Source organism: Sphaeramia orbicularis, chromosome 17, assembly GCF_902148855.1.
Source record: "Sphaeramia orbicularis chromosome 17, fSphaOr1.1, whole genome shotgun sequence".
NCBI classification, from domain to species: domain Eukaryota; kingdom Metazoa; phylum Chordata; class Actinopteri; order Kurtiformes; family Apogonidae; genus Sphaeramia; species Sphaeramia orbicularis.
In genome coordinates this window covers 17,021,679-17,047,248 of record NC_043973.1, presented here as the reverse complement: position 1 = coordinate 17,047,248, position 25,570 = coordinate 17,021,679, and the positions used below count along the sequence as shown (strand labels likewise).

The 25,570-nt window shown below is 35.4% G+C and overlaps 1 protein-coding gene across 2 annotated transcripts; it reads left to right on the top strand.

Annotated features, from left to right (window-relative positions):
• The first annotated feature begins 30 nt into the window (after positions 1-30).
• Positions 31-24,167, top strand: rpap2 (RNA polymerase II associated protein 2). Of its 2 annotated transcripts, XM_030161367.1 has the most exons (12): positions 31-98; positions 1,310-1,355; positions 2,267-2,381; positions 4,435-4,533; positions 4,633-4,698; positions 4,801-4,889; positions 5,016-5,051; positions 6,089-7,013; positions 8,216-8,322; positions 9,697-9,777; positions 12,759-12,827; positions 23,912-24,167. In XM_030161367.1, exons 1-12 carry the CDS (start codon positions 44-46, stop codon positions 24,054-24,056), a joined length of 1,833 nt encoding a protein of 610 aa, XP_030017227.1. In that variant the 5' UTR covers positions 31-43; the 3' UTR covers positions 24,057-24,167. The 2 variants fall into 2 exon arrangements, 1 of the variants encoding a protein (XP_030017227.1); XR_003938005.1 differs by lacking the exons at positions 12,759-12,827; positions 23,912-24,167 and having other exon boundaries at positions 6,089-7,012; positions 8,208-8,322.
• The last annotated feature ends 1,403 nt before the right edge of the window (positions 24,168-25,570 follow it).

Sequence of the window (25,570 nt, the reverse complement as noted above, 5' to 3'; positions counted from 1 at the left end):
TTTGATGACGTCACAGTTCAAAGGTTCCCAAACAGGAAGTAGCATGGAGACGGAACAGAGAAGACGGAGTGACGGCTCTTCTAAAACGTCCAAAAAGAGTAGGTTTTCAATCAGAAATTGTTCCCACATGTAGACATTAAGCTTTACGAATATTTATTACAGCTTTAAACATGTCAGAAATGAGTAAGGACGTGTTGTCGTGGTGTAAATGCGTACTTTTGGGAGCTTCTCTGGCAACAGTGTGTACAACAATTCATTGCAACTAAGTTTTCTGAACCATCCCTAGTAAAAAAAATCGTGCATCTTTTTAAAAGATCAGCTACCGTCTGAAACTTTTTACTGCACAGAAATGAGCGTTTTAATTATGTTTGTTGGACAGTGAGCTACACTTCAACAAACCATTCATGTCTTTGGGTTATTAGAAACTGTTTTTTCCCTGCAGTAATATCAGTGTGTTTGTAGATTTTTCATTACTGTTTTATAGTAATGCTTTTTTTTTTTTTTTTTTTAACTGTTCTTCTTATTTAACCCTTGCTGCTGAGACACTTGAATTTCTCCACTGTCTGTTTGTTTTTTTAGACTTTATTTTTAACAGATTTTACCTTTTTTACCAGACAGTGAAATAAAAGAGTAAAGACATACAAAACACGAGACGTCAACAAGCACAGACAGGGCAGTATCAAAACTTAAAATACAACAATAAAGAAGTGGGTCAATGAGTCACAAGGTTATCCCATCATGATAAGAGAGTTGAGTTAGTTTGGGTATTTGTCCTGTTTCAGTCCAAGTCAGATCATTCAGATATATTCAGATATATTCTCATGTTGCATCAGATCATGTCCCGTAAACCTGCTGACATAATTACACCCATCATTTTCATAAACACTTGTGCGCATTTTCCTGGAATGCATATTTACACATGCTGATAGTTAAACACACAAATGTTGAGATATATGTGTATTTCTCATGAGAAAAACAAGGTGTTGTCCTTATTGGGGTGTCACATTTTCTGGGATAGATGTCCATTTTAGCCAATAATTAGTAAATTTGTCCAAATTATGGTTCAAGGACAAAGTTAGTTTTTCCATATTGTATATTTCTTTAAGAATTCCAATCCATTCCTTCTTTGTTGGGGGTTCTTCATTCAGCCATTTTCTTGTTATGGCTTTTTTACAGGCTGCCGTCATTATATTAATCAGGTATTTGTCTCTAGAATTGACTGTGGGTGGTAGATTTCCAAGATAAACTGTGCAGAAATCGTGTTTAATCTCAGATTTAATCTCCACTGTCGTATGTTGTTTTTCTCCAGATGATAAACGTCTTAAAGCAAAGAGCGCTGAGGAAGAAGCGAAAAGGTAAATTATATAAGAAAAGGTGTCTTTTCATTAATAGTTTGAACCTAATCTGTAACAAATACCAGTAAAACAGAACACCAAAATATATTAATCCAATTTGATGATGTGTGAGGTGGATGATAAATACTGTACTTACTTCAGTACAATTTTGATATACAGTTGTGCTCATAAGTTTACATACTCTGACAGAATTTGCATGGGATGGTCTTGGATGTTCCAACATGACAATGACCCAAAACACAAGGCCAAGTCCACCAGTCATTGGCTAGAGCAAAAAAAAAAGTGAAGGTGAAGGAGTTTCCATCTCAGTCTCCTGACCTCAATATCATTGAGCCACTTTAAGGAGGTCTTAAACATGCAGTTCATGCAAGAAAACCAAAATCTTAAAGAAACTGAAGGTGTTTTGCCAAGAAGAATGGGCAGCTTTACCATCTTAGAGAATAAAGAGCCTCATCCACAACTACCACAAAAGACTTCAAGCTGTCATTGATGTTAAAGGGGCCAATACAGAGTACGAAGAACTAGGGTATGGAAACTTTTGATCAGGATCATTTGGATAGTTTCTGTTGTCAGTATGATTTAAAAAGAGCAAACACATTTGTTTGATAAGAAATGGCTTCACCAACCACTAGCCATGAGTCAAAGAAAAGTTTTTGTATTATCATTCATATTCTCTGAGAAATGACCAAAGAATCATAAATTTTGCTAGGGTATGTAAACTTATGAGCACAACTGTATTTATGCTTCATGTCAGTGTTTCTGTTTATCAGCCTCATTCTATTTTGACAAGAAAGGTTTTACCTGTCAAATGTGTACTTATACTATACTGTCATGGAGTGTTATCATAGTGTGATATTAGTCTGAATACTTCTTTCACTGGTGATATCAAACCCTCATTCCTCATCTTGCAGGAGGGAAGCGATCAAAGAGGCGCTACGAGAGAAGTTGGAATTGGAGAAAAGAGCTCGGCAGGTGGTGGAGCGGCTGCTGGACGACAGTGTGACTGAGGACTTCCTGATTGACTGTGTATGTAGCATCTGAGGGCAAATACCTATTGAGATATCTGCAAACATGTTGAACTTCTACTGAACATAAGAAAAGTTCTACTGGATTTGAACGTATTGGCTGCATTTCAAATTGCATACTTTTTCTTTACAGTTTTAGTACATGCAAAGCATATACTGTTGTGTGAAGAAAGTATTCAACTGGAAAATACTGCTTTATCATGACATAGCATTTTAAACTTTGACAATCTCACACATGTACAGGGTGGGGAATCAAAATTTACAATGAACATTTAGTTGTTTTTTCTCAGCAGGCACTACGTCAATTGTCTTGAAACCAAACATATATTGATGTCATAATCATACCTAACACTATTATCCATACCTTTTCAGAAACTTTTGCTCATATGAGTAATCAGGAAAGCAAACGTCAAAGAGTGTGTGATTTGGTGAATGAACTCGTCACACCAAAGGAGATTTCAAAAATAGTTGGAGTGTCCATAAAGACTGTTTATAATGTAAAGAAGAGAATGACTATGAGCAAAACTATTACGAGAAAGTCTGGAAGATACTATTAAAGAAGAATGGGAGAAGTTGTCACCCGAATATTTGAGGAACACTGGCGCAAGTTTCAGGAAGCGTGTGAAGGCAGTTATTGAGAAAGAAGTAAAGTAAGTAAAGTAAATTTTATTTATAGAGCACTTTTCACAGACAGAGTCACAAAGTGCTTTATCAATTCAAATCAGAATCAAATTAAGTTTACAGAGACCCAACAGAATCCTTCAGGGGCAAACACTTGTGATTGGTGACAGTGGCGAGGAAAAACTTCCCTTTAACGGGCAGAAACCTCGAGCAGACCCAGACTCCTGAAGGATGGCTGTCTGCCTTGACCAGTTGGGGTTAAAGAGAGAGAGAGAGAGTAAAGGAGGAGAAAAGAGAGAGCGATAGAGATATAGAGAGACTGGGGGGGGGGATGACACATGGAGTACGTTATGATGAATACATAGAGTGTAATCAGTCTGTGGTGGTCCTGGGTCAGGCGGGAGACTAAAAAGCCTTTTTGAACAGGAGGGTTTTGAGGTGTTTCTTAAAGCTCTCTGCAGAGTCCATGGACCGTAGGTGTAGAGGCAGGTCATTCCATAGACGTGGTGCCACAGCTTTAAAAGACCTGTCACCGCGTGTGCTAAAACAGGTCCGTGGAACCATCAGCAGGTACTGTCCTGAAGACCTCAAGCTACGAGTCGAGCTGTAGGGCTGGATCAGGGAAGCAATGTATGCAGGGGCCTGGCCATGTAGGGCCCGGAAAGTTAGCACAAGAATTTTGAAATGAAGACGATATAGAACAGGGAGCCAGTGGAGAGATTTAAGGATGGGAGTGATGTGGGTTCTCCTGTTTGTGCGGGTCAGGAGCCTGGCAGCAGAGTTCTGGACAAACTGTAGACGGGCCAGCTCCTTCTTGTTTAAGCATGTAAACAGGCTGTTGCAGTAGTCTAAGCGAGAAGATACGAAAGCGTGAACGATCATCTCGAGCTCATTTGTGGACACCATAGATCTGAGTTTGGAGATGTTGCGTAGGTGGAAGAAACAGTTTTTGACTAGGTGTTTGGAGTAGAATTCTAAAGACATGTCCTGGTCAAAGATGACACCCAGAGGAGGACACATAGAATAAAAACATTTTCTATTATGTAAATTTTCTTGTGGCAAATAAATTCTCATGACTTTCAATAAACTAACTGGTCATACACTGTCTTTCAATCCCTGCCTCAAAATATTGTAAATTTTGCTTCCCCACCCTGTATATGTAAGATAGTATTTGTGATGTATTGTTAGGAATAACCAGCAAAGCATGCTGGCTTTCATTCTACGAAATCTGACAAAATACTAAGACATCCTGGTATTTTTGACATATTTTGACATTCTATTTCTGTTTCACAAATTTTTGTGGTGGTCTTAAAATTGAAACACTTACTTTCCTTATGTTACTTTCATCCCAAATCTGACTTATATGCTTCTGTTTAAAATTTTTTGCTTTCACTCACAAGCCATCTAACCTGATAACTCGTATGTCTTCCCAGGCCAGGTTCATCACCCCGGCCAATTACAAAGATGCTGTTGAGGAAAGATTCATCGCAAAAATGTGTGGTTATCCTGTATGTCCAAGCAAGCTTGGCAAGGTAAAACACTTTGTCAGTTTTATTATTAGTATTCTTAATAAAGTATCTTTATATATTTCATGTTGTTTGTCTTATTTCTGTTTTTACAACACTTTTTAGATCCCAACACAGCAGTTTAAAATTTCTACAAAAACCAATAAGGTTTATGACATCACTGAACGTAAGGTAAGTGTTACTGCAGTTGATCTAAACTGAATGAAGTGATAAGATCATTTTTAAATATGTAGTGGAAATAATTACCCAGTTACTCTCCTTTGTCTTGTTCAGTGTTTTTGCAGTAACTTCTGCTACAAAGCCTCCAAAGAGTTTGAGCTACAAATATCAAAGACGCCTCTTTGGCTCAGGCAGCATGAGAGGTATGTTCGTGTGTGTATGTGTATGTGCTGTCTTGAACGAAATCCAACGGAACTGTGAGTGTTATAAGATAAAAGATTGACGTCAGGTCGTAAAATATGTAAAAATGTCTCTTTTTGTCCTGACAGTCCTCCAGAAATTACTTTAATGAAGAAAGGAGACAGGTATGTGTAATATTTATTTAACAGCCTATTTAATGAGCAGATGCAGGTCAGGCTGTGTGATATACCTCATTTCTAGGGATGAAGTTCAGGGTTTTTCTCTTCCATCTGCCTATCTTTCTTTCTTTCTTTATTTAGGATCCCCATTAGCTGTACCATAGCTGCAGCTATTCTTCCTGGGGTCCTTACAATAATCTTTACAACTTGTCAATTCAAATAACATACAATATAATCATACAAAAAAATTTTCACATTCTACATAACATACAAAAAAAACCAGACAAAAATACAGACACAACAGCTCCTTTAGATCAGCAGCGATATAATATATACTGTACATATATTTAATTTACCCAGGTATCAGTCATCTATGGTCAAAAGATGTTTCTTGACTGATTTCTTAAATTTCATTTGCAAATAACACAATATAAACATACAAAACAATTTTCACAGTCTACATAACATACAAAAAAACCCACAAAAATACAGACACGACAGCTCCTTTAGGTCAGCAGCGATATAATATATACTGTACATATATTTAATTAACCCAGGTATCAATCATCTATGGTCAATAGATGTTTCTTAACTGATTTCTTAAATTTCATTTTACAGTTTTCTTGTGTGATTGTGTTCTGGTAGTTTACTCCATTCTTGCATAGCTCTGTATATTACCATTGTTTTATTGCATTTGTTCTTGGTTTGGGTAGTGTAAAATTACCTCCGGTTGTCTATAATGACTTTTTCATGTATTTGTGCCTTTTCTGACTATTTCAAAGATCAATGGCTGAAACACATATCAGTATTTCTTTTTCCCTGATGCAAAAGGGGGCAATAAAAAAAAGTTATTGTATTCGTTTGTTTTTATCATTTGGAAGTGTTGTACAAATGACAAAAAATAGTCATAAAGAATGTCATTTACGCTACAACAAAATGAACAAAGGAGCAGAAAAGCTAAATATTTTATGTTGCAAATGTATTGATTTCTTTTACTATAAAGAAATGATGTATAATCCAGTGTACTCAATGTGTGTGTTCAGTGGGAGTTCTGGTGAAGAGGTGAAGCTCACAGAAAGGCGTCTCCAAGAGGAGGACATCGAGAACCCTTTGATCGTCCATCCCCAGGATACTCCCAGCTCTGAGCAGCGTTCTGCTTCTCCACGTCTCTACAGCGATAGTAGCGAAGACGAACAAGAGCAGGACTTTGTTTCCAGTGTGGTTTCCCAGCGTCAAGGACCCAGAGTGCACTGGGGTGACTTACCTAAACGCACAGATAAAGACAAGAAACAAGGGGAAACAGAGAAGAGCAAGAAGCAGAATATAGAGGAGACTGAGGAGGAGAAAATGAGAGAAGAGGAGGATAAACAAACTGGAGGCCAGCGTCTCCCAGAAGACACAGGTTTCAAAGTGGAAGACGCTGCAGCTCAGCTCAGTCTGTGTAGTTTAGCTGAGACTGTCACTCCCAATACAACACAAACAGAACTCACATCTACAAAACAGGAGTCTAATACATCTGAAAACAGTCACAGCACAGCACAGGTCAATGAGCCAGGCCTCAACATCACACAGGTCGGTATGAGCAAGAGAGGAGCAGCAGGACTACGAGATCTACTCAAAAACCAAAGTACTGGACCCAAACCTGATTCTATCCGGCTCAGACTTATTGCATGTTTGACGAAAACGTTAAAGGAGTGGAGCACTGACGACACTTTGACGTTCCTCTATGGCCCTGACCACTCACTAGGTTCTCCATTTGCTGACGTAAAAGAAGAGGAGGAGGAACTGGATGAAGATGACATTGAGGATGATGTGACACAGGAGGAGATGGAACAGGATGTTAAGAGACCGTCAGCTGCAGCTCCAGATTATAAAACGCTGCAGAAGGAGACTGAGCAGCTGGATATCAGGGTCAAGGAGTTTTACAAAGGAACGTGGATTCTGCCTGATGGCAATGAGCAGTCAGAGGTGAGAGATGGGATGAATGGAGGAGTGTCTTGTGCAGCGTCAAGTGTTTGTAAAAAGTGTTTTATTGTCCAAATAATTTCCTCCTTCTAAAATATTACATGTAAAATGTCTTAAAATAAACTGATCCGAGAAGCCAAAATTCAGTCCAATCCAAATTTATTTATAGATCACATTTAAAACAGTAGACCAAAGAGCTGTATTCAAACCAGTAAAATACATAAAAACACAAGAAAACTATAAAATGATAAATAATACAATACAGAAAATGTATGAGTAGAAAATGTATGAGTATTAGGGATGTAACGATATGAAAATTTCATAGCATGGTTATCATTACAATAGCGGTATTATTGAAATTGTGCTCAAAATGTTCAAAAAGTACTTATACACACACTGAAATAATTTAACCAAGTTCTACTCTGAAAAAAGCAAACAAAAAAAACCCAACAAAAAAACCTAATTAAATAATTGGCACAATGTACCTTCTGTTGCAGAAACATTCAAATATTAACCCTTAGTGGCCTGATCTTATTTTGTCCGTTTCTCAGTCCTTTTGATTTTGCCTTTATATACTATATGAACAAATGTTTACTATACCCACGTTTGGTATCTTTTTTTTCAGCACAACTTCATCTATATCATCTGTCTATTATTTTTCCACTTTAACCTACTATATCAACATAAAAGGCCAAAAAACACACAAAAAAATGTAAAATCCGATTTGAAAAATGTATATAATTTATTGCATAAATAAAGCACAGATGCTTAATTAACCTTTTCAAAGACTTTAAAAGTGAATATTGGTTCCAAATGTTAGTATATATAATTAAAACTGTAATAAATTAAAATTATACTCAAATATGTGACATAAAAGAAGATCTTTACATAGGCATTTTCTCCAGAAAAGTGCAGTAATCAAACACGGTTATCATGATAATTAGAATTTAAACGGTAATACTAACCGTCTGCAATTTTACCACAGTTTATCATTATACCGGTAATCATTACATCCCTAATGAGTATATAAAGAGTATAGAAACTTGGTTCTGGTAAAGTATCAGATTTTGATGTTTTGACGTTATGAGACCTGTGTGTGAAGGGTAGGAATATAGTCAGCAACTTTTCTGAAGATATAGTTATTGTGCCAATTTTCTTACCGCTAGCTTTGTTGCCGGCTTACATCTTATTTGCTTTCCCACCAGGTGACAGTCAAAGACCAGAACACCAGGGACCCGGTTTTGCCTCTCATTGACTCTCAGGCTCAGCACCTCATCCAGAAGCGAATCACAGTAGAGAAGCTCACTAGCTGGTGTGTGTTAAGATGTGAAACTTGTCCTTTTTAAGATCTTTTTTAAAATTTTTTGGGCTCATACAAGGCGCATTTATACACTGACCAAAGAGGAAGCAACTTATTTTCAATTCGACTGCATCTTCAGCTCCCATTTTCTTCTGACCTCATTATTCTCATATATTAGTACCCACACCCATATATCATCTGGAATCCAGTCTAATTTAAAGACATATGCACAGTGGAAACCCGAGGAGCACTCAGTAGATCTTATACGTTTGCCAAAGCCTCACAGTTTTGTAATTCAATCAAACATCATGTCTCACTATGTTAGAAAAAGTGTGAAAAGAAAGTGACAAAAAATCTAACTAAGGTTCGTCTTTAGCCATGTGCGACTGTTTGAAGGAGTTTCATGAGAATCAGTGCAGCAGTTTACAGTAGTTGTAAACACCAAACAAACAGTGGAAAACACAACCTCCCTGACATTTGTAACAAATGTCATGTGATGCTCATTGAAGTGTGCAGGATCATGCACTGCTTTGATTCTCTAGAGCAGGGGTCTCAAACTCATTTTCTTTTAGGGGCCACATTCAGTCTGATTTGATCTCCAGTGGGCCAGACCAGTAAAATAATAGCATCATAACCTATAAATAATGACAACTCCAAATTGTTGTCTTTGTTTTAGTGCAAAAAACCCCCATTAAATTATAAAAGATACTTTTATAAAGTATCCAAACAAAAAAGATGTGAATATCCTGAAAAAAATGAAAGTTCTTACGAAAAATAAGTGCAATTTTAACAATATTATGCCTCAACTTATCAATTCTACATGTACATTATGGATCGGATCTACAAAGACACTAAATACTTAACACAGGGAGGAAATTGTTAAAATTACTGCTTTATTAGTGCTTTACTTTAGACATTTCAGGTTGTTCATATTTGTTCAGGTTATTCACATTTTATTGTTTCAGGATAGTTTGTAAATGTAAATATATTCATAATTTAATGTTATTTTGTGCACTAAAACAAAGACAAAAAGTTGAAGTTGTCATTATTTATAGACATAGTGTGATATTTTTTTCCACATCAAACTGAGAAGAAAATACGTAGGTTTTTGTAAGTTATTATGCTATTATTTTACTGTAGATCATATTGGTCTGTATGTGGAACCTGAACTGAAATGAGTTCCACAGCCTTGACTGTGAAATTTTTGGACTTTGCCATTTCATTCCACGGGCCGCATTGGAACCTTTGGCATTTGGCCCCCGGGCAACATGTTTGAGACCCCTGCTCTAGAGTCTTAGAATGACTGTAGAAAGTACACCGATAGTATCAACACCTGTGTTTAGTGTGATACATGTTAATCTGTTTGTCTGTGTCCATGCTGTTCAGTCTCAGAAACATCGTCGGCTCACTTCGTCTCACCATGAGCGACATCTCCACCGACCTCAACAACCTGGTCCGGACATTCAGGTCAGTAAACCACACACCGTCTCACATGAGAACAGTTTCATACACAGACGAGCGTTGTTTTTGCTGTTTGATAAATGTCACATTCTGATGGGACCTCAAATGTATCAAAACAAAGAGGATGAAAACAGCTGTTCACACGGCATCACTGTTCACTAGATTGTATGTAACAGTACACATGTCCACTGCAGCTGCAACATTTCTTCAATATTTGTCATTATATGTCATTAATGCACCCATTTCTCGCCACAACACATTTATGGTTTTGGTTTGCCTTGATTTTCTGGGACTATTAAATGGAACAGATTCATCATTGATGTTACCAAGGTAACCTATGTTTTCCTTGTTGAAACAGACAATTCATCTACTGTGGAAAAAAGTTCATTTGCATCAAATTATTGTAGTATTCTGGGAGAAAAACTAGAATGAATACCTAGAATATATTTCCACTTGCACTGTGATCAATTGGAGAAAACACACTGGTGCCCTCTACAGGTGGGCAGGACACATAACACAACAAAAACAGGTCCGTAAGTCTTTTCATTGCATCTGTACATGTTAAAGTAGCAACTAATTTTAACAGCAAACACATAAAACCAAACTTTTTTTTTTTTTTTTTTACAAAATGTACAAAAAAGATCCAAGGAAGTTGTTTTTTTTTTTGTACAGCCTTATGCTCATAGGAAGATAAATGATTGACTGTTGTGTGGAGAAGGGGTGGGATTAAATAAATTTACACTTCATCCCACTCCTTTTCCAATGTGTGAATGAAATCCTTATATGAAATCTGTTTTATTTCTAATAATAATAATAATAATAATAAGAAAACATTTTATTTGTAACGCACTTTACATTTGACACCAAATCTCAAAGTGTACAGGAAACAGGCTGTTCCCTCTTTAACCAACACCCCCCACATTTCAGCTGTTGAAGAGAGAAAAATAATCACAAGGGTCCAGAAAATACCCTTAAACAAAAATAAACATAACACCAATGTGCTTTTGATGAGCTGACATCAAATATGTAAATTAACGGCCTTAGATGCATCGCCTGTCAGGTGGACGGAATATTTCAGCAAAGCAGATGTTCCCCTGTAGCACAGAGTTCAACAAATTTATGAGTAAAATTTGGGAGGAATAAGCCTATTGTGTACATGGAAAAAGTTTTACATCAGTTTATCAGAAAGTGGAGCAAAAATAAAAGTGTTGTGTTTCTATTTTTGTTAAGTTTACGTCAGTTACATCAATGTAAAGAGCAACTGAAACTGTTTTCAGATTATTTGTAGCACAAAGAGAGAGACGATTAATTAGAAAATGACTTCAAGAATTACTGTGAAGTATTTTGTTTAATGTGAATCATATTTATTTATGAGGCGCAATTATTCTGTTCTGTTCTGAGATCAGCTCATTATTTATCATATTTGCCTTTAAGAATTTTTTGACCTGTAAGCACAAATAAAATGAAAACTGAAAGTACACGCAAATTAAAAGCACATACAGGTTATTTTAAGACAAGAAAATTGAGATGAGTTGAAGCCGTGAAAAGTTTCCTCAATTCCAGATGTCTTCTACAAGCAGCCATTAATTGTTTTAATTCAGCTCTAAAAAAAGAAATCTAGTATTGGTTTCAGATAATGATTGGCCTTTTTATTACATGTATGTATTAAGCATCACTCTTTGACTAGATAAATTGTACAGGTGGTCCACATAAAGGCAAAAATAAGTGGAAAAACCTGCAATCATGGCCCTTTATTTAGTTATTTCTAACTTATAATGGGAAAATATATGGATAGATCTTTTTTTTTATTTTTATTTTTTATTCTTTAACTACCTTTTAAACTCATCTGAATTACTTTCATTGTCATGCTTTAATAAATCCCTGGTGTCGGTTTTGCAGTTCTGTGTCTTTGTGTTTTCATGGCGTTTATTGTTATTGATCGTACAGCACTTGGGTCATCCATTGTTTTTGTGAGTACATTTGGATTGGAATTGGCGTAGCCTTTTGTTAAAAACGAAACTTTCAAACTGGAATTGAGCATTTCCTGCCATACAGATGCCGTGTGTTCCCGGCAGGATTGCTATTAAATCACTGTGTCCAGAGTCCTGCTTCCTGGAATTCTGTTGACGGCGAGAATAATGTACAGAGCTGTCAGAGAAACATACATCAGTGAAGTATTGCAGGCTGTTTGTGGAGGCTGGTCTGAAAGTGTGCACATTATATTTTCCCTATTTACTCATCATTTCAATCAGGAAACTAAATCTAATTTCCCAGTGTCAGGTATTCCATATCCAAATAACAATAAGAATTATCTGTGAAATAAAAAAGTGTATCATTACATTTGATTTATTTCTCCTTCTGTTTAGATTTTTTGAGATGAAATGTTTTTATTGAAATTTAAATAAGCTTTTTTTTTTTTTTTTTTTTACAAGTTTCCATGTATTTAGAAACACATATACATTCATACAAAAAATAAAGGAAAACCTAAAATGTGTAAAACAGGAGAAAAAGGAAAAAAGTCTCTTCCCAGTCACTGCCATCAAGTCATGTGATAAATATATTTATCATAATAAAGATTTCTGCATAATAACTAATTAATGTGGGAGATATTATGAAGCCACATTTAGAAATCCTACATTTACAAATTCTGGAATGTGTCGATAACAAGTTTTAAGCAAGACAAAGTCTTTTAACCTCTGTGTGCACATTTTTATTTAATAACAGTCTAAGAATTATCAGTATGTTTTTAAAGTATGAAATGTAATTAAAATAGACTCTCCTGGCTCTTGTGTGGCTGATGAAATGGTTTAGTGGTGTTCATTTGTGGCATCATTTCAAAATGCAAAGAATGGAAAGTATCACCGTAAAAGGCTATCATTTATGACACAATGAAGTAAACAATAGACGATAACATGAAATGACAGACAGTTTTTCAATCACACAAGTCTTTAAGTTATGACTGACTTTTTTCTCTCTTTCTTTCACAGGTTTACTAACACGAACATCAGCCACAAAATTCCAGAGTGGACCCTCATAGCTGTTGTGCTGCTTCATCTGTAAGTTTCATTATTTACTTTATTTATTTTATTACTGTGATCATAACTTTTCTTCCTGCGGTCCATGTAAAAACAAGCAAGATGTTCAGACATTATTGACAACAACCGACTATAACTGAAAAATACAAGTGTGACATTTAGTTCATACAAAAATTAATATACCAAGAACATTCTAAACAAGAAGCTCAGACATTTCATTATTTTATCTTATAATCTTATAAAGCTGATAGTTTGCATTATAGCTCTGTTAGCTTAGCTCTGTTCTGAGACAGAAAACGGCCACAATAAACCCACACATCACCTCTGTTTTCTGTCTGGTTTGTGTTGTCAGTAGCTGAACTAAAGATCTGTTTGAATTCGTCCAAACAAGGTCAGAACTGTCTCAGTTTAGTCTGAAACATGGATCAACAAACAGCAACTGAGCAAAGATAATAACATCACATATTAACGTTATACCTTCATACGCCTCATAACCAAACTCAACAGTGAAGAAGAAACGCTGTGATTTCAGCATCAAACTCCATTCTTTTCATTTAGAGCTGTGTCCAGTGGAGAAAACAACAACAGTACTTTTAGATTTTATCTGTTTGTCACTTTCTTTGACTCTAAAAGTTGTTTCTTATTGGTTCTCATCCCATCTAGATACTAGTGGCTTTTCCACTGGACGTCTGTGCAAAACTTTACTGATTTTTACTAAATGTTGAACAAACAAAAGTGCGTAATGTCAGTTTTTCCATTAAATCACAAATGCGATGATTTGTTTATTTATTATCATGAGATGACACAAGAAGTCATTCCATAAACATGTTGACAAACATAAATATCATGTTAATTTACAGATATATTTATTATTATTATTATATATTACCCCTCTATCCCGTATTAATTTAAAACATAACATGCGCATTTGAAAACCCTCGGCCTGATTTATCAGGCATACTACTGCCCCCAGTGGCTTGACTTATCAATGCATGCCAAAGTTTTTTGGATTGACGGATGGACGGACGGACAGATGGATGACCAACTGATGACAATACCCTGCGGCCAGTGTGGCCGAGGGGAAAAATTATTCAGTTTCCTGGTGTGTCCACACATACCGCACCATCTTTTCTTCTTCACTTGTTGTAACGTCTGTCAACATCTGTTTCTTTTTTTTCTTTGTTTTTTTATTCACGTGACTCTAGTTGTGGAAAAAGGTCTTTCCATTACAGGTTTGTGTGATATACCAATTGCACCTACCAAAAACCACCTCTTGCCAGTGCAAAAATTTTTCATCAAAAAACGAGAGTTTTGGCGAAATTGTCGTTTTTCCATTAGGTACATTTTATGTGCAAGTTATATTTGTGCCATTTGAGGGTCAATGGAAAAGCGACTAATGTCTGACACTTTGGTCAAAGGCTCCGTGGTGTCACTTTTCCTCACATGAGAGGCTGACAGAGTGACTCACTACTCCCTCTAGTGGTCACATAAATCCGCTGTATATTGATATGAATCTATTCAGTTCATATCACTACAATCCAATGCACTGACATCTTTGGAAATCTACATGATGCGGATTTTGTATAATCACTGGTAGAGTTGCAACCGATTAATCGACTCAAAGTGATCCAAAAAAATAATTTAACCACAATTCTCCTGAATCAAAGCTTTGTTTCCTTGATTTCTCTGCTGTTAAACATTGGTTCCACTGTTGAGTTTCACACGGACGCTTATTGTGACGCACAAAGAAGCTTCAATTCAGGAAAACTGCAATAGAATATCTCCCTTCAATCAATTCAAGTTGGTTAATTGAATTGGGAGTTTTTGCTTTGACTTCAAGCACCTAGTCGATTAATCGGTTGCAGCTCTAATCATTGGTGTTTTCAGAGGGGGGTTAAATGCAGTATTTGATTGACAGCTTTGATCAGATCCAGTCATAAATAATCTGAATGTGGTTCAACTGTTGTACTCAGTATTCCATCATGGAAGCTTGTAAAATTGGCTGAGCTTTCCCACAACATGAAATCATGTCTATATTTATATTTACTTTATTTGGACTGAGAGGAAAGAGCTGTAGAAAGAAGGTGTACATATATGGTTATTTCATGACATACCAGGTCTGATCATAACCTGCATGTGCTCCATCTTAAACTGCTGTTGTTGGAGCTGTTACAGATGCTTTAACAGATTGACACTGTCCTTAAATCAGAGCAGGACAACACGTCTTTTGTTCCCCATAAAAAGAAGGAAGCAAAACAAACGGATTCTCCAAACCGTTGCATGGATTCACTTTTCAAAGCTTTTGGGTGCGTTTGTCGTGTGCTATTGTTTCACCTGTGCCATATGGTGTGTGTGTGTGTGTGTGTGTGTGTGTGTGTGTGTGTGTGTGTGTGTGTGTGTAGTTCATGGGCAGATCCGTGTACACACTCACCCTCCTCCTGGTCTTATCTCCACCTGATTGCCCCGTCTAGATCCGTGATCCAGGACAGAGGATAGGAGTTAACACACATATAATAGTTCATCTGTTTACACTGAAATGGGAGCTTTAAATGACTCCAGCTGGGAAATCCTTCACCTGAGGCCTTTTCAAATCTGATTTATGAGTTCTCAGTCAGGGTTTTATACATCAGCATCTTCACTTTCACTTCAACATCCTTTATGTCTAACACAGTGATCTGAACATAAAGATCCCACATTTATAGTGCAATTATAAACTTTATATCATATTTTTGTATGTGACATACTGTTCATGTTCCCCAAAAATATCATCTTTTAAAGTCAAAGTGAAGACATTCTTTTTTACGTGTATGTTTTAGTTGTCTCGTTATGTCATTTTCACTTTTTTTTTTTTTTTTTTTTTTTTACATAATTTTTAAAATTATTTTTATGTATTTGATCAGATTTTATTGGGTTTTTTTTTTTGTGTGTTTTTATTTATCCCATTTTATCCTTTTTTAAGTTTATTCTTTAACTAATGTTTTTTTGTTTGTTTCTTTTTACCCCCCACTCATTTAATTTTAATTATTACTTTATGACATTTATGACAAGATGGTGGTTGCTTTTCACTTTGTGCAGCACACAGCGCTTACATCTAGAGTAAAAAGTGTTAAATAGTCTAAATTAAGTTTTGCTTACTTACAAGTTCATTCAACAAGGATACAACAGTACATTCATTGAGCAATAAAGCCGGAAGAGTAATTTAAGGAATACAACAAAGAATTTGGATAAATGTTGATAAATCAGTGTGATGATAAAATCATAGAACCAGCACTGAAATATAAATCATTAGTATGCACTACATAACACTTTTACATTAAAATCTCTAAAACACTAGGCTTATTGCTGATTTTCTTTTTTTTTTTTAATTGACTTTTTTGTGAAATCTTTCGGACAGTGTTCAGAGTCAGAGAAATACTTTTCAGTTTGACAAACTTTTTTTTTTTATTTTTGTTGCCTTTCAGTAGCATCATATTCCCCTCACAATGAAACTATGGATTAATAAACATTAATTACACAGTGTCAGAGAGTTGTAAGTGACATTCACATACCATGTTGTAACACTAATCATTATAGTTAAATATTGATACATTTGAATGCTATTCCGCCTTCTACAGTGTATAATTTGTAGTGAATATGGACAGTAACATGATGTTAAATACTAATGTACTAAACAAAAAGCAGAGTCATGTAATGATAAGTAATCAATTAACATTATTTTAACTAATTTACCGGCTGCTGTTTTTGTTAGTGACATGACTAAATATTACAGTATAATAGAGTATTTGTTAACAGAACTTCAATGGATTAACTACAGATTTCTACCTGAGTCAAGTGAGATGCACTTTCATTATTAATGGTATGAGAACAGCAGCTCCCATGATCCTTCACTGCTTCACTCCATCATTCACCACTGCATCTGTTATTTTGTCTGAGAGTCACTTAGCAGCAGAAATCACCTACTGTCCATTTAAGACAAACATCGACTGAATCGTGTCAAATACATTTTACATGAATAAATTACATTTTACCTGTTTAACATACAGTACATAATGACTTTATGATGTTTTTGGAGACACTTCAGTAGTTGGGCTGGTTTTCTGTCGTCTGTGGCTTTAAAATGAGATTGACATCTTGTGAAGTTGACGTCAGATAATCAGGGAACAACCACAGGCCGATGCTGAATCACCTGCTTTAAGGTTTCATTACATTCTATCCTGTTACATGATTAAATATTGCTCATGATTGCAGTAAAGGTTTTAAGTTTGTGCAGCAAATAATGATTAATCTATTGCGTATTTTCTTGATTAACCAGTTATTTGTTGGCTTATTAAGTCTGTGTTCCTCAAAGTTAAACATATTGTCCAATGTCTTGTTTCTTCCACAATCTAATGAGAATCATTTTACTGTCATAGAGGACAAAATAAATCAGAAATTTTAGAAGCTTTAAAATGATTACTCAAACCAAAATAGTTGCTGATTAATTTAGCAGTTGACAACTAATAAATTAATCATGGCATCTCTGCTTTAAATAACGTTTTTTTCACATGTTGGCACTTTTGCTTCGTGCATCTTCAGTCCTTTGGGAAAGGTTTGTTGTCTCGTCACATGTGCCATTGCTACTCAATGATTTCATTCGTTCCCTTTTATCTGAACGTCTCTCGCTCCTTCCATTCCTCCATCATTAATAATTTGGTGTGCTGTCTTATCTATCTGCTGCATGGCAGCTGTGGAGCTAGTCTGGCCTCTTTTGTTCAGGCCAGCTGAATAATGGATGCCCCCCCTGCAACTCTAGACCCAGGGGTGAACCGGAGATTAAACTGCACCCAGGTAGACGCAGGTAGAGAAGAAGCATGAGGGAGGGGACGGGAGACGTTTGGGGGTTATAGAGGTGACAGGAGATCAGCTAGAAGATTACAAACTGTGGATTTAGAACAGAAGATAAGCACTTTTTATGTAGAAGTGCTGGTCTGTTACAGCGTCACACACATCATCAGGGCTTTTACAGAGGTGACATCCACACACTTTGCCTTTTCATGGTTGCACAAAGTCACGACAGTGATATTTTAACCCATAAAGACCCAGTGCTACTTTTGTGGCAGTTCCCAAATGAATTTTTCTCTCTATTTAAACTTTATTAAGTGATTTATCACCATTTATTATAAAATTATCCTTTGTATTTTGCATTTTTCAGTGAAAAATCTGGTATTTTCATATATTTAATTCACTGATCATGTGGATGTGCATTAAAAATCAGAGTAAATTTGGTTATTGTATCTAAAACAGAGAAAACCAAAGTAAAAATGACTTTTTCAGTGAAATACATCATTAATTGGACATAAACCAAGTGTGACCATCCACTGTCGTTGATCCAACTCCATGGGTTTTACTGGTGAATCAATGTTGTAGAAGATGACGGAGTTTCCACGTTCACTATGAAGCCTCTGAACGTCCAAATGGGTCATATCTGATGACCATGAAAAGGTGACAAATTGTATTTTAAACAAATTTTTTTTACATGTATTGATAAGATTAGTGGATCAGCAGGTATTAAACAGTTTAGATCAGTGAATGCTGTTGGTCAGCGGTGGATGTTTGGCTCTTTATGGTTTAATACCCTTCACCTTGAAAGTAAAAAATCCTTCAGTATGTGTTTACAAAGCTGGGAATACTGCCTAAAAGCATATGGTAATTTTCCTCTTTTAACCACCATTATACAGGATTTTAACTAAGGTTCTTTTATATGGCCTAACAATTAAATCAAATAAGTAAAGTTATTTATGATTTTAGTTTTTTTTCTCCTGAACTGAAGACAGAATCATTCATTTTATTGTGTTTGGGTTTTTTTTTATTGGGACATTGCATACTAGTAAACACTGCTGTAAGTCTACAGAACAAACAGAAGTATGAGATTAGAATCACAAAAGTATGTTGATCATTTATACACATACAGAAACAATAATAGAGATAGGCTTTATTACAGTGGTGATGTTAGCAGATGTGCCCAATAACTGTGGTGATGATAAATATAAGGATTTGATGAGGCTTATGGAGAATTGAGGTCAGGGATCATGGATTTGGGCATTTGTGAAATTTTACTAAAAACTGCATTTTCACATAACATATTTTTTAACTGAGAAATATTTACTATGTTTACAAAATGGTTCCAGACTTTCACATTATATGAAAGAAATGGAAGCACAATGTCCTTACACATAATATTTCTTAAACAAAAGTAAGAGGATCTGGATTAGTGTGACCTTAAACGACAGCAAAACATGGCAGACAACTCTTACATAAGTGTTTTTTGGCTCAGGTCATGTGAAAAAAACACTCTGATGGGAAAACCCTGAAATGTCTCAGAGTTTAGGTACCCGTGCTGTGGTGAAGTTTATTTTAGTCACTGATGTGCATCATTTTCAGTATCTTCAACAACAGGAAATGATTGTGCCCACAATAGCTTTGAACCCATTTGACAGATGATCCACTGATTGAAAACTGATCTACAAAAAGGATTTTTCTCATCAGAAACTGAATGGTGATGTTTATAGCGACGTCTTTAACCCATAAAGACCCAAACAGTCACTGGCGACCAAGACCGTCTACTAACACCTGTTGATCCACTAAACCTATCATTGCATGTAAATAATTGGTGTAAAATACAGTTTGTCATCTTTTCATGGTCATCAGATATGACCCATTTGATGTTCAGAGGCTCCGTAGTGAACATGGAAACACTGTCATCTTCTACAACATTGATTCACCAGTAAAACCCATGGAGTTGGATCAATGACAGTGGATGGAGACTGAAGAAAAGTCCCTTTATCTTCAGTTTTCTCTTTCTGATCTAATCACCTTTGGATTTACTTAGCTTTTATGAGCATCTACATCACAAGTGTCAAAACTGGCTAATTTCATATTTCACATTCTCCTGGTCTGGCTGTGTTTACTGCTATACTCCGTCATGTTGAGCAGGTTGGTTTTTTACCACTCAGTCTGATTTAGAGCAGCGTGGCCTGGGGGGGAAGTGACGTATGTGCATATCCTCTATAGTAGGATGACATTTGACACATGGCTGCCACCCTGTTCCATTTGGACAGTCCTGGAGTTATTGAACAGCGACAACCATGACCTCGCTGAGCCCCTGAACAACTTTTACAGACAAGTTTAATGTAGTGAAATGTTGAAAATCACACATCCATGTTCCGAACAAATTAAACATATAATCAGTGTCGTGTCCAAACCTTAAATTGCTCAATCTTGTTTCATCAGAAGAAGCTCAGCTGTGGTTGTCGTCACTTGTTACCAAGAAGCTACACAATGACTTCAAATAGATGTTAGTTTGCATAAAACTATTTGCAGCATGAAACGATTCAGTCAGTGAGAAATCTAAATGTGTGTATGACACAAATTCATTAAGTGCGGCTCAGCTTTGTCTTTCATTTACAGAGATTTAATTTTTTATCATCTTTGTTTATTTGTCTTATTTAGTTTTTTTTTTTTTAACTTTTTTTTTATTTTATAAACCTCTTGGAGTTTTTAGTCTCACCTACAGTTTTTTTTTTTTTTTTTATTGATGTCTTTTTCTTTTCTCTCATTGTCCAAATAATTTATTTTTTTAAAAATTATAGTGATTTAAAATTTTAACCTGCTACTCAAATCCCTGTAGCTCCAACATTTGTACATTTATCTAATTTTAAAGACAGTAAATGCAATGACGATGAATAATCACCATACTCCTACATGAATAATGAACATATTCTTTTGTAAAAATGCTATAAGAAGCATTTATCTGTATGTATGTTTGTATGCTATGCCCAGTTAAGTGTTTTGTAATAGGAATCTGTAACAATAATAGTATATTTTTACCCAGTGACAAAATACATAACAGAAATCACTTTATAAGACGACATGGAATACTTTAAAATAAGGACCCCAGTACATAAAACATAAAAATAAAGCAGGTTTCTGGTTGTCTGAATGGGTTTCCATGGGTATTCTACTATTATGGATTATTATGACGTACTGCTCCGTAGTACTACATCCATTCACAACTGTTTGTTTTTCCATTCATCCAGCTCTCTTCATGAATTGAATTACTTGTGTTCATCATCAGTTGTAATGACTGAAATATTCTATAATTGTCAGCATAAGTGATGTATTTATTCTATGTATTAACCCATAAAGACCCAAACATCCACTGTCGACCAAAAGCATCTACTGATCTAAACTTTTAATATCCACTAATCCTATCAATACATGTAATAATTGGTGTAAAATACAGTTTGTCATCTTTTCATGGTCATCAGATATGACCCATTTGGACGTTCAGAGGCTCCGTAGTGAATGTGGAAGCCCTGTCATCTTCTACAACATTGATTCACCAGTAAAACCATGGAGTTGGATCAATGACAGTGGATGGAGACACATTTTTATGTTCAGTTACTGATATCATGCTGAAAAAGTCAGTTTTTCTTCAGCTTTCTCTGTTTTATATATAATACTGCTCTACTTTAATCTGAGCTTTTTTGAACATTTTACATGATCAGTGAATTAAATATAAGAAAACACTTGATTTTCACTGACAGTTTGCAAAATACAGAGGATAATATTACAGTAAATGGTGATAAAATCACTTAATAAAGGTTGAATAGAGAGAAAAAAATCATTTGGAAACTACCACAAAAGCCACACTGGGTCTTTACAGGTGAAGTACAGCACCTGGACAAAAACAGTTGTAACTAAGCAGTAGTTCAGGTCCTTTTATTGAATAATTACTGAAGTCATTAATATGTTTTATTAACAAGGTCTTTAACCATTTTTTAAACAACTATCAGTTTATTATAGAACATAAAGATTGGACTGGGTTTCAATGGAAAAAGGTCATGTGGTTTGATGAGTCCAGAATGACCCTCTAGGGGTGGTTCAGTTGGTCTGGTCTTGGTCCACAATCTTATGTGTCCAAAAAATGACAAATAAATGTTGTGACAATGAATAAAATTAATTCGGGTCATAATCAAAGCTTGAAATATTAGAGTGTGGGACTTTTTTTTAGCCAGTGTCATGTATTTTTTTAATATCCAAGTACACTGATGTTTCTAGTTGGCATTTTAACCATGTAATGCACAGGTGTCAAACATGCAGCCCAGGGGCCAAAACCAGCCCACCAAAGCATCTAATCCGGCCCCTGGGATGAATTTGTGAATGGCAAAAATTATAATGAAAATTTTAACAATCAAGGATGTGAAAATCATTTTAGGTCAATTCAGTATGAAGTGGGTCAGAACCAGTAAAATACAAACATAATAACTTATAAATAATGAAAAACACAAATTTTTGTCTTTTTTTTTAAGCGTAAAAAAAAGTAAAATTACACAAAAATGTTTATATTTACAGACTAACCTTTTACAAAAAATGTGAATAACCTGAACAAATATGAACAATATGAAATTTCTTAAGAGACGCATGTAGAATTTTAACAATATTCTGCCTGTTACTAAATATTTTGTGTATTTGTAGATCCACTGTGATCTGCAAGTTGTGATGCACATGTATAAATGATAAACTGAGGCGTAATATTGTTAAAATTACACTTATTTTTCTTAAGAATTTTCAAGTTCATATTTGTTCATGTTATGTTCAAGTACAGTTCGTAGATGTAAACATTTTCACTACGGAATTTTAATTTTTTCACTCAAAAACACAGAGAAAACTTTGGTGTGGTCATTATTTATAAGTTCTTAACCTATTATTTTATTATTTTACTGGTCCGGCCCACTTTAGATCATATTAGGCTGAATGTGGCCCCTGAACTAAAATGAGTTTGACACCCCTGATGTAAAGGTTGAGCTTGTACTTATCAGAAAACAAAAAAAAAAACAACTTTTAATACCCCTCAGCCAAATATAGTGTAGGATTCTGTTGAAAGTTACTGCCCTATAATTTACATTAGATTGTCTTTGTGTAAATTTGGTGCAGAAATCTCAATGCATTCTTCAGATAATGTGATTATATTGTTGAATGGACGGACAGACAGACGACAAAACGATTACAAAACCCCTTCAACCCGAAGTTGGCCGAGGGATAACAAAAGTCAACACAACAATTTGTACAAGTCAGACAAATCCTGATAAAGGAATAAAAATCACATCGTAAATAAATGTTTGGTATATTGTATTTTACTGTGAAAATCTGTGAAACCCACTCCACAGTGCAGTGATAAATACAGAATTCCTAACTGTGATTGAAAAAACCTATGTACATTGTAGTCACTGATGAGTATTTGTTAACTCTTGCATATTATTCTGTGAAAAAGCTGACGGTGCTTATCATAGGGGTTACTCAGTCCATTCTTGCCACTCATCTAATGCGTCATATCTGTCACTTTCTTCCTTATAAAAATACTAGGATGGAAAACGTATGAATTTCATGACCGTGTCCCAGATCAGATGATGAGTTCCTGTGCCTTTATGGTTAATATCAGGGGCGTCAAACTCATTTTTTTCCAGGGGCCACATTCTGCCCAATTTAATCTGAAGTGGGCCGGACCAGTAAAATAATAGCATGATGTCAATAAATAATGACAACTTCAAATTGTTTTAGTGCAAAAAAATAACATTCAATTATGCCAATATTTACATTTACAAACTATCCAAACAAAAAGGATGTGAATAACCTGAAAAAAATTTGTTAAGAAATATAAGTACAGTTTTATCAATATTCTGCCTCGACTTATCATTTCTACATGTGCATTACAGAACAGATCTACAAAGGCACAAAACAATTAGTAACAGGCAGAATATTGTTAAAATTGCACTGAATTTTCTTTAGACATTTCAGGTTGTTCATATTTGTTCAGGTTATTCACATATTATTGTTAAAGGATAGTTTGTTAATGTGAACATTTTCATAATTTAATGTTTTTTGCACTAAATCAAAGAGAAAAAACTGGTGTTGTCATTATTTATAGGTTATTATGGTATTATTTTTGAGTTTGATGGCCTAACTTGCACTTTGCAAATTCATCCTGTGGGCCGGATTGGAACCTTTGGCGGGCCGGTTTTGGTCCCCGGGCCACATGTTTGACACCTGTGGTTTTTATATTTCAGGTTGTCTGAGGTGTCTCCGTTGGTGCGAGAGGCGTTGAAGATGCCGTCGTCCACGGAGTACCTGAACACACTGATGGAGGATCTCGGTCTCCAGGAGCACGACCTGCTGGACTTAATGCAGAAGTTTAAAACACAAACACTCTGACGCACAGTCATATGAACACATATTACTTACATTCATGATCTCTGACTGAATAAACTGTTTTTATGTGCACTAGTTAATTAATTAAAATCTGTTCATGACCTTTTGTCTGAATATGATGTGGCTTTTTTCATCATTTCCTTGTTGTTCAAGATGGAAATACCCAGCGATGATGAACTTCATCGAAACTTGACTAAACTGATGATGTGATTGTTGTCATGCATTAAATAATACGTCCAAAGAAGGATTTCATGTCACCAATATTTAGATGAAATAATAATAATAACAGCAACATAAATTACAATTAACACAATCAAATACACTCTCCTGATGTTTTACCAAGGTTTATACGCAAAAACAGAAGACATAAGATTCAAATTTCACTCTGTCATGGTTAGTTAACGATGACGTGTAATTTATTCTCAGGGAGATTTTTATCTCGCCACAATGAGTTCGGTAGAAAGAAAGAAAATGTGAGTCATCATCAACCTCTTCTTGACCTCCGTGAATATTTTCAAAGCTGAAGTCTTTAAGAGCCAGAGGAACAACTGTGCAGGTCATGACCTCTGACCTTTGGGTAAATAATTTGTTGTAGTATCAGGTTCAAGGGCTACAGTTGCACTTTTTTTTTTATTATATGTCTGTAATCATTATTATTATTATTATTATTTTGCTAAATATCAGACAACATAAATAGTTAACTACAACTGATAAGAAGCACAATAATATACAACACATACCAATAAAACAATAACACAGGAGATAGTAAACAGCACAGTTCAACAGTTAAATTAAAATAGTAATAATTAGTAATTGTTAAAAAAAATTGGTGCTGATCAGGTTTATTTACCAAGTACATAAACACATACAAGGATTTTATTATTTTGTTGTCTCTCAATTATAAGATAAATAAAAATGTTTTTAAAAATTTTTTTAACTAAAATAAGAATTTAAAGACACACTTGAATACAAACAGACGTGTTTATATTCAAGAAAACTTTATTGTCATTATTGCTACAGCGCAAAATATCAGATAATTTTGGTTTTCCTTGAGTTTTTAAAGAAAGATAAAGACCAATATACACACATGACAAGAAACAGTAAAAATGTATATATGATACAAACAGTAAAAACAGTATTAACAAGGTGTTCAGATGGAAACTGAGCTTCATTCTGATGTGAAACACTATTATGTGCACAATCTGTGGTGAGACATGAGCAAATCAGATTCTTGAAGTTTCAGAGCTGTGTGTGTTTATAACCTCTGCACAGCCAAATAAATCACACCCAGGTTTTCCCGGTGCAAACGCCATGTGGACACGAAGCTGATTGTGGAGCTTCAGGGACCTGATGCAGTAATAAAAGTGACGCTATTCCTGCAGACTTCCTTCACATGGACGTTTATGGCACCATAATGTCATTTGTTATATGGGTATGTTAACTCTTTCCCCGCCATTGACGAGATATTCCGTCAATTGCTTCCCAACGCTTCCCCGCCAATGACGAGATTTTCCGTC

Bases quoted from the DNA above. Each gene is read 5' to 3' on its own strand.
- rpap2 (XM_030161367.1), top strand. From the start codon at position 44: ATGGAGACGGAACAGAGAAGACGGAGTGACGGCTCTTCTAAAACGTCC. The intron at 4,890-5,015 runs GTATGTTCGTGT...TTGTCCTGACAG, and splicing joins TGGCTCAGGCAGCATGAGAG to TCCTCCAGAAATTACTTTAA. The intron at 9,778-12,758 runs GTCAGTAAACCA...TTTCTTTCACAG, and splicing joins AACCTGGTCCGGACATTCAG to GTTTACTAACACGAACATCA.